This window comes from Podarcis raffonei, chromosome 3 (assembly GCF_027172205.1).
Source record: "Podarcis raffonei isolate rPodRaf1 chromosome 3, rPodRaf1.pri, whole genome shotgun sequence".
NCBI lineage: Eukaryota > Metazoa > Chordata > Lepidosauria > Squamata > Lacertidae > Podarcis > Podarcis raffonei.
Window position 1 is genome coordinate 93,275,839 of NC_070604.1, and position 10,351 is coordinate 93,286,189.

At 42.6% G+C, this 10,351-nt stretch overlaps 1 protein-coding gene across 3 annotated transcripts in view; it reads left to right on the forward strand.

Annotated features, from left to right (window-relative positions):
* Nucleotides 1–2,873, forward strand: part of TMEM63A (transmembrane protein 63A) — a 33,286-nt gene extending 30,413 nt beyond the window's left edge. For all 3 annotated transcript variants that reach the window (XM_053383051.1, XM_053383049.1, XM_053383050.1), the window contains 3 exons: nt 712–827; nt 1,260–1,322; nt 1,833–2,873. In XM_053383051.1, the coding sequence (XP_053239026.1) occupies nt 712–827; nt 1,260–1,322; nt 1,833–1,994 (341 nt within the window). In that variant the 3' untranslated portion in view covers nt 1,995–2,873. The remainder of the gene's footprint in view (nt 1–711; nt 828–1,259; nt 1,323–1,832) is intronic.
* The last annotated feature ends 7,478 nt before the right edge of the window (nt 2,874–10,351 follow it).

Consider the following 10,351-nt stretch of genomic DNA (forward strand, 5'->3'; position numbering starts at 1 on the left):
AGTGTAGGGCTGCCGATTCTGGGAACAGCTAATGGTGCAGTCCCACTGAGACCCAAGGACATAGGCAGATCTTCTAGCACAGGGGTAGCCAGCAAGGTGCCCTCCCCATGAGGCTGGACTATTAACTCTCAGCGTCCCTGGCCAAGTTGCCTGGGAGTGTTGGAAGTCAGTTCATCGAGCAAGGCCGGCCTGCCCATGAGGCAGACTGAGGCGGGTGCCTCAGGCAGCAGAATCCCAAGGGGTGGCACCCCCTCAGGTGCCTCATCCACCCCTTGTCATTACTGCTGGAGAACCCAAGAAGTGGCAGTGACTTCTGGCGAGACCTCCTGGAGATCTTGCTGCTGCTACTGCTTATAATGGGGGGGGGGGCATACTGTGTAAGGAGAAGCGGCTGCAGCTTCTGGGTTTCGGTGAGATGTCACCAGAAACCACAGCCATGTCAGCCTGCTAAGCAAGGCTTCAGCGTGGCAGGAGACCGGCACCTTGGTATTTCAACTCAAGTGGTGAAACAGGACAGTCGCCCTCGCTGCCCGGCAGAACCCTGTTCTAATTTAAAAGGCAGAAGAATAGTTTTCAAATGATACGGTACATTCCCATATTTCAAGATTTGTGTGTGTTACCTGCTTGCTTGCGTGTGCGGCTGCGGAGATTTCCCCACCCTCTTATCTCATTCCCTATTTTATTTCATATTTTGTAAATGTTTCTCCTTAGGTTTTAGAGCACCTACAACTTTATTTACATTCCTAGTTGTAGCCATAGCAATTTGTGTTTGCATAGGCTATACCTGCTTTGGCTGCTTCAAGTACCTCAGCCCTCTGAATTATAAGGTAAATCACTCTTATTGTATCTGGGAGTTGCTAATCATTTCTGCTTCACTTAATTTGGCGCTTAACACTAAATCCAAAGCCAGTTGAGCTACTTTATTAATTTATTTGGTGGTTTTTGTATGCCACACACTGTCAAATATGATTACAGGGTGGGTTACAATAAAATATAACACAATTTAAACAATAAACTGTTAAAGCAATTACATCAGTAAAGCTAAGTTCTGACTAATTAATAGCTTACCCTAGCTGTAAATATTTAAGTGTTATGTTAAAAAAAGAGGGAGTTCTTCCTGTACTTGCTTCTTCGTGTTAAATAATAGAACTGGGAGTACTGGCAAACAGGAGCAATACAGTTAAATATTATGTTTTACACAAGACTGGGCATATTTTCACAAATTTTAATATTTGTCTCTTCTCTATTGATACTTGCAGACAGAGAAAAAAGATGAAACGGGGACTGATGCTATTTCAGTAACAACAACTCGAAAATCTGCTGTAAGCATTTATCAGAAAACAATTATTAATTCTTCACAGGAAAGCAAGTTTCTTGCCAGGAAAGGATTTGTTTGTATCAGCAAGTTCTGTGGTGACAAAACACTTGCTTTGGTTGCCTTCAGGGCTAGCTGACCTAAAGTTCTTCAGTTGACAAAATATATTCTTGCATAGGTTTTAGGTGCAACAAAGACATATTTAGAAAACACATTCTCTACACAGTAATAGTGTTCAGATATTGCAGTCTTATTTAGTTTGAACCAAATATTCCAAGTTTTGTCCTTAATCAAGGGGGGAAAGATTTTTCTAGAATCATGAAATGCTGTTTCTCCTACTAAACACTCATTTCTGGTTTAAGAGTCCAGAGAGGAACAAAACAACATTCAGCCTCCATGCAGAAGATAGGTGGGAGAAAGAAAAATAGGGGATGAGATAAAAATATTTGATCCATTTTGAAATTATCATATCTTGCCTCTTTAAATTATTCAAGATTCCAATTTTCTGCCGTTCCAGATGTTTGTACCCCATGTTCTACTGCGTTCTCCTAATGAAAGGTCAGTTATGGATAATTTGGATCACCAGAACTATGGCACCATGGGAAAAACGTCTGTAAAAAGGGATGCTGTTATTCATGTCTCTTACCCTGAGGAACCCACTTTCTTTGGAGAGATGTAAACATGTGTGTCTCATCGTCAGGGACTAACATAAGGTGGCGCCCTTGGACCTCCGGATTTCACAAAATATTTTGTGTCGCACAGTCTGTTTCTTCCAAAGGGAGCACTGATCTGGGTTTCATTTGCAGTGCTGATTTTACAAAGTTACCACTTTGGGTTTGGTCATTTTTATAGGTCGTTGCACAGATTGTGGTACATTTATACTGAACAACAATGCTCAGAGGAATTATTTAGGGTTTACTTGTTTGCCTTTATGGAAATATGTGACTGTATGGACAAATGCTAGATCACTGGGACCAAAAGAGTTGTCAAACGTGGCACCTACCTTTTGGGGTTTGGGTTTCATTTTTTGGTTTTTAAAATTATGCCGCCTGAATTTTAACCATTCTGTTAAACACTTTTGGCTTATGTCCAAAGGGCACTCCTGTTTTGATACCAAAAAAAAGCCAAGCAAATGTGATCTGGGGAGCCCTCTGGTCTTCTTCTAATGCTCCAGTTGGCTGAGGTGCTGCTTCTCTTTAAAAAAGACAGACTATTTTTCTGCAAATACAGTACAGAGATATGATGTTCCAAAACTATAGGAGATGACAGATTGTATTTATATGAGAACTTTTAAGTAGGGGCTAAATTTGTTATTATCTGGTCACTATTTTAAGGGCTTCTTACAAGGGAAGTTTATGAGCCAAACAATAAAGGATATGAACATTTTATCACTTTTAATCTCTCTGCTTTATCAAACAAAGATCTGCCTTAAGTGTCAAGATTACCATAAGTATGTAAGACATTTTTTTAAATTATGAAGTAGGTATAAATGTTTACCAAAAGCTATGTTAAAGGATAATTAAGCAATCACATTCAATAAAACACAAATTCAGATACATTTTGGTGACTTAATTGTATTGATTAACACAAAACTTTATGAAATTTTCAGACCTACAGTGTTGGCATAAGAATGCCCACATTTTGTGCCCTAAAATTATGCAAATTAAACAAGTTTTCTTTGCTAGCCTGCCAATATATTTTACTTTTGCTAGCCATGGGGAGGGGTATAGGGCTATGCAGTACACGGAAACCCACTCCCTAGCTAGTGGAAAATCTGCTAACTCTTGTGTCCTGTTTATGGGCTTCCAAAGACATTTGTGGTTCAAAACTAGGTGCTGGATGATAGGCCTCTGAAGAACTGACACATAAGCAGAGTAAATGAAAAGTAGTAAAATGAATTGGATTAGTAAGTCCATTACATGAATGTAAGCAGCTATTTGGTTCCCAGAGTTCACATTATAGTCTCCATTTGCATTTAACTCTTATATTTTATTGCTTGCTCAGAAGCATGTGTGATTATTATTCTTTGCCAGTTCTTATCCACAATAGAATAATTTTATATTACTTGAGGTCTTCAAAGTATTGTTGTGTTTCTGCTTTCAACACAGAACTACCAGCAACCCACTCCCATTTTCCTACGTTGATACTAACTTTTCAAAAAGATACCATATTCTTGCTGCATCCTGGATCTTGTCCAGAACCTCATATTCAACATAATTGACTCTTTGTAATCAGGAAGGACTTTCTCAGTTTTGACATGCTTGAACTGTTTTACAAGTCGTGATCTTGTTCTGAATTTTAAAACTATATGGCCTGCAACAGATGCAGTTGTTAGTTTTGGAAATTACTTACCCAGAGTCTGCATTTCGTAGAGTTTGTAACAGCTGCAAGGGACTGCTTTGGATAGTTTGTGGCCAGCTGAGCAGGGGCAGTATTTCAACTCGAAATGCAGCTGTTCAGCAGGACACCAATAGCGAATAAGCAGAGAAGGGCAACTGGGCTGAAAGCTGCTGCCTACGGTTGTTGATACATAAAAGTCTTCACCCTTGCACGCTTATTCTTAAGTTATTGCAACTATGTCTCCTAGCAGTTGCATAGTGCGATATCACGCCAGTCTGCATATACTGCGAAGTGCTAGGATGGCAGCTGGAGCAAATGTGCTGTCCCCCTCTTCCTGACTGCCGAGCCTGGCATTCTGGCATATTTGGTCATCTTTCTCCTTGCAGCCTGCAAGCAGCTGTCCCTTGGGTAGCACTTAAATCAGAGCCAGCTGTCTGTCTTCTCCCTACATAAATGTTTTAATTTTGAACCCTTACGAAGGAATGTGAAGCTGGAGTTGTCTTGAAATGTGCCAGATCTTTTTCCTATTCCACTAATCTTCATCCCTAACCTGTTCTAATATATAATGGACTCTGGGAACTTTGGGCATTGCAGTTCTGTATGACTAGTGCTCTCTCTAACATAATTCTCCACACCTGCACCAGACCACAACTGCTAGGATATTTTGAGGGAGACCTTAAGAGGAGCCTGCTAGATCAGACTAAAGGCCCATCTTAGCCCAGCTTCCTGCTCTCACAGTGGCTAACCAGCAGCCTATGAGAAGCCTATGAGAAGCCTGCAGGTAGCTGAGCACAACAGCACTCTCTCCCCACTGTTACTCAGAGGCATATTGATTTAGAGGGTGGAGGTAGAATGTAATCATGACAGGTGTGTGTCAACATATATTGTAGCGCAGGGGTGGGCAACCTACAGATCAGGGGGTGTCTGTGACCCTCTTAATTTCTTGCAGATGGAAAAGAGGTAGCATAACGAATGAAGGGTCTCTCTGTATGTGTGTGTGCCTAACCACTTTTGGGTCATCTTCATCAATGTGCAGTCCTCCAACAGATTACCCCTACGAAATGTGGACATCAACCCACCCATGATGTAGATTGTATGCATGGAATGGATGTCTTAACTATTCTGTAAGGTCTGTTTTGGAGCAATCATGTCGCCCTCCTCTGTTTACATTATAGGCTATGGATTACAGTATACATGCCTGTTGACAGATGGCAATGCTCATCTTGAACCACTGCTTTGGGATGTGGCACAAAGTATTATCTGGATCAAACTTCTAACCCTTCCTCCTTGGAAAAGCAGACCCTTGGAGGGTTTGGGTGTTTTGTTTTGTTTTTTCTACAATCAAGCGGTATATAAATGTTGTGAAATAAATAAATAGCCACATGTTAATCTGAAATCCCCCATCAGTTTCAATCATATAATTGGTCTTAAAGTGATGAATCGGAACCCACTCACAGCCTGATCTAAGATGGGTCGCAACAGAATCAGCACCATGGTAAATATGCAATTTTTAAAAAATGGGCCCCCAAATTCCTGTTTGGGTTAAAGGCAGAAGACTGCTGAATTTATATGAAACTACATAAGCCAGTTTTAATAGCATTGGTATGGTGGGCAGGGTGGGAAAGAGAACCAGGAAAAATACTCTTCTGTCATCCTCCCCCCTTAATGTGCAACAGAAATGCGGGGAATGTATTTGTAGAGAAAACAATCAGAACAATGTGAACATGTTATTAAATCACTTTTGCAGCAACTCAGGGGACAGGGTGGCCTATGGACCCCTATCCATTAGCTGGAAGGTGAAAGGTTAATGTCAGTATATAGAGCAACTGCTGCAGTAAGGCTTGCCACAGACCAGAAGGGAAATATAGCTGGGCTTGACTGGAGAGCAGACTCTGAGCCACAGGGTACACGCAAGAGAGCAGAGTGCACCCTATGCCACCCTGGTAAACCAAAGTTACTTTGCCACGTGAGACAGAAAATCAGCATGTTTATTAAATGGTCACAGATGAGGCCAAAAATTAATACACCAACATTATACAATTCCTAATACATGCGTAGCTAAAACTGATGATGCTTATATAAAGTGAGGACACAAGCAAACCATGCTGACAGTAAAAAATAGAGTAATAATATATTACATATCTGTCAGTTTGCTGTGGACACTCAGAATCTGGGACCTCAGGGCCATGCAAGACAATACATCTGAAGCTGTGCCTTTAGGGGGCAAGGGGCCTGATCCAAATTGAGATCATAATGTGGGGCAAAGGGTGGAAGCCTCCTACGCTGAGCCAAAGGACCCCACACTGGCAATTTGAGTGTTTAAAAGCTGCATGTAAGAACACAGGCGCTGTGGGTTAAACCACAGAGCCTAGGACTTGCCATCAGAAGGTCGGCGGTTCGAATCCCTGCGAGCTCCTGTTGCTTGGTCCCTGCTCCTGCCAACCTAGCAGTTTGAAAGCACCTCAAAGTGCAAGTAGATAAATAGGTACCGCTCCGGCGGGAAGGTAAACAGCGTTTCCATGCGCTGCTCTGGTTCGCCAGAAGCGGCTTAGTCATGCTGGCCACATGACCCGGAAGCTGTATGCCAGCTCCCTTGGCCAATAAAGTGAGATGAGCGCCGCAACCCCAGAGTCGGTCACGACTGGACCTAATGGTCAGGGGTCTCTTTACCTTTAAGAACACAGGCACATAGCTAGTAATGTGTCACATAGTGTTGCTCTCACTCTGGTGTGGTGGACATTTTTGTCATGAGTGCTACATGTGTCTGTCTCTAGACAAATTAATTTGAAAAGAAAGAAGAGCACCAGTGCAGTGTATAGTCACAAGTTTTCCTTATAGCCACAGTGCTGCGCACTTTTTTCGTTGCAGCAAGCCTGATCTCTGAGACAGTGATAACATGGTTGTGCAAATATGTGAACAGGAAAGGAACGCAGTGTCCTTGTAGCACAGGCAGCATTTAAATGGGAAGGTCAGTATTCTAAAATGGGGAATCTACCACTGACCTCTTTTGGAGAGAGCAGCCCTTTGCAAGGGGATGGAATGTTAATGAGGAGCTGGTGGCTAAGCCTGAACATACAGGCTAATGGATGCAGCTCTCAAATGGATAGAGAGAGTTGGCTCTAATTAGGTATGAAAAGGTTAGGGGGGAGGAACCCTCAGTGATTAATAGGAGCAGGAGACAATATGTACGTATTTTAGGTGAGCTCCTTGCTTTATATCTCCGTTTTGTTTCCGCTGCTTTAAAAGGGCACCGTTTTCAGAAGATGGCAGTTTGGATGTTTTCTGAAAATTCGGCTCTATTAAAAAAGGAGCTCTAATCATATCATCTTCTCAAAGCCATCGCTTTTAAAAAACTGGAGTACGCCTGTTACTCATCTGTGCAACTGTGGGACTTTTAAGTAGAACAAAAGCCCTGTTCAGAGCAGAATGAAAAACCGGCTCAGGCTGGAAAGCTTTGAAAACAATAAAGATTTATTTTGACCTTGCACTAACCTGTGCGTGAGCATGGCTAAGAGTGTTGAAAGCCACTGAGATACCAAGCAGAAGGAACGGGGTTGCATTCCCCAGGCCCTCCTTTCTATAAGTGTAATCCATCAGGGTAAGAAGATGGATCCTGAACCCAGACTGGAATGGATCCAGATAATTTTTCATCCAGAAATGCCTGCAGTTCTGCCATGACCTGGTTACAATCCATTGGGTCCAGAGCCAGCTTTCTCAGTAGCAGCAGCACTACACAATGAATTGTTCACCATGCCCAGGACCTACCTGGTCAGCTCCAACCTCCCACCCCCTGCTCAGAAGTGATGGGCCAGACAATCGCAGCAGGTCTCCTGCCTCCAGAGGCTTCCCCTGCTCCCAGAAGTGTGAAACTAAATTCCGCTGGGTCAGTCCCCATCTCGCCTGCCCATCTGGGATTCATTACTACAGGCCGGTGGGTGGCCAACATGAGCAGCTGAAGACTAACAATGGCAGGTCCGAAAGATAGAAATAAAGACCTTTTTTTTTAACTTTTATTTTGCTTTAAACAGGTACATATAAATATAGACAACCAAAATTACAAAGGAAAATTCCTTAATAGTAATGGGGGGAAAACTTTAAAAACTACAAAAAATATCAAAGTACATGACACAGAACATAAGCAACTATGGGAAAGATAAAAGAAAAGAAAAAAGAAAAATAGGAAAAAAAGCAGAAGAAGAAGGAAGATGAGCCAAAGCAGGAAAGCTCATCTATTGTACACTTCCGTCAAGCTCACAACAGATCATTACTCTTATCAATTATCTCTATCTGCATTCCAAAGGAATCCCTCATCTTGGTATCAGGGAACATTTCTCTATGCGGTATCATTCTTTTTTTTTTTTAAATAAAGACCTTTTCATTCTCCTCCTTCCAGACTCTTTGGTGCTGAGTCAAGAGGGCCCTGCAACAATGATGAACAACTGAAGGCGAGAGGTGGGGAGGGTGCTGAATTCTGGCATTGCATGGGGCACCCCTGAAATCTTAAAGCCCAAAGTCTGCCACTGCTCCAGCAGTAATTAAGCAAATAAACATAAAACATTGCAAGGCATCTATCAAATGCTGTTACTCCTCCCCATCTGTCAGCAGTGCTGGTCCCTACTGCCAAACCTTTGGATGTCAAATGGAAGTGTGGAGTATCAACACACCTGGAGAATATTTACCATCAACATTTGCACAGGGCCATTTTGGAATTGGAAATTAATTCCAGCTCTTCGAAACCCTGAGAAACTGGAGGAAAATGTGGTATCTTATGACGTATTTCCCATATTCTCATATTTAGGTGGGGCTGTTTAGTCTGGGATAGCTCAGGTGGTAAAGGCACGAGGCTCTTAATCTCAGGATCATGGGTTAGAGCCCCACATTGGCTGAAAGATTCCTAAATTGCATGGGGTTGGACCAGATGACCCGCATGGTCCCTTCCAACTCTATAAGTCTGTGATTCGGTCTCTTGAACTGTGACAAGTGCACGAGGCTTCTGAAATGGCCTGAAAGAGATAAATTCTAGGTAAGGAACTTCTTGGCTTGCCTGTAGGGCAGAACATGAATAACACCATTATGACATCTACTTCCCATGTGGCGGTTGCTCTGTGTGTGTGCTTTAGTTGTCTCCAGTTACATAGCATAGCAGCTGCCAAGGCATCTGAAGTCTTTATATGCAAAGGCAGCTTTCTTGGTAGTATTTATTCTCGCCTTCCAAGACTCCCTCCCTCCCTATCAAAGATGGTTAGCACAAGAGCACAGTGGTGTGTGCAGTAGCTTTCCCGCAATCCCCTTTCCCTGGGCCGGGCCCCTGAAATGGGGCTGCTGCAGGAGGCAAGACGCAAAATATTTCTGCACTTAAGAGTGGAAAACAGGGTCTGGCAAGCATCACTTAGTGAACTTCCTTCCCACTTATTTTGTCTGTATCGTGACAGATCAGTCTACCGGGGAACATTAATTTAAATTACTGTACAGCTATGTTCCCTCGTTGTAACAGATGCTGGTGTGCACAAGGAGCGTTCTGGTGGGTGACTTCATGCCTTGAAATAGGAGACCACACGTGGGGGATGAAGACGCAGCAGGACAAATGAATGTCGCTCAGAAAGCCAAGGAAAGGAACAAAAAGGTGCAGATAAATAATGCAGGCAGAGCAGCCTGTGGCCACCAGAGTCGGTTGCATCAGCAATTTCTAAGCTAAGTGTTAGGAACCTAGGAAGTGGCCTCCTAGCAAGTCAGACCACTGGTCCATCTAGCTCAGCACTATCTACAATGCCTGGTAGGATGTCTCCTACCAGGGTTTCAGGCAAGGATCATTCCCAATCCTAGCTGGAGGTGCTGGGAATTGAGCATGGGACCATAATATGCAAAGTAAGTGTTTAACCACTGAGCTATGGCCCTTCCCCATTGAGGTGGAAGAAGAACTGGCCTTGAGATATAAACTAAACATAGGAAGCGGCCTTACATGTAAGGCTGGGGGAGAAATGCGATTCCGTTTGCATTTAAAGGTGAACCTGCTTAAATTTGCACTTTCTGAAACAGTACATGAACTGAAACACAGCCACCTTTCGAAATTCAAAATTATCCAGTCAAGAAACGCACACAAAAATGCATGCCCTGGGATAAAATGTACATAAAAAGGCATATATTAGTGAAAATTACATACATACAATTAGAGAAAAGTTGGGCATACTGCTCAGCAAAAATGTGTACGTGGGGCAAAACAGCATACAAACGTGTATATTAGGAGAAATTCGTGCTAAAATGCTGATTCATAGTTCTATGAGGACTTAAAAAGAAACTACAAAATGGTGTGGAAATATGGGGAAGTGAATTTAAGATTGGATAAAAAAACAGAACCTGAAATTAACAGATTCACTCAACAGTTTACCAGCTTCTCTGCAATGACATAATGGGGGACTCTGTCAAAAGCCTCACTGAAATCAAGATACACATCCACAGAATCCTTTCTAAGTGGGCACAGACTGACTGTTCTAGGACCTTTCCTGCTATCGATGTCAAGTCGACTGGTTGGGAGTTACCTGGTTCTTCTTTTTCCCCCTTTTTGAAGTTGGAAACAACATTTGCCCATCTCCAGTTTGCAAGGATCTCACTTGTTCTCCAGGAATTCTCAAAGATTATAGAAATTGCTATGTGCATGGATGGTGATATAGCAATAGTAACCATTTGAATGAAAGTCAT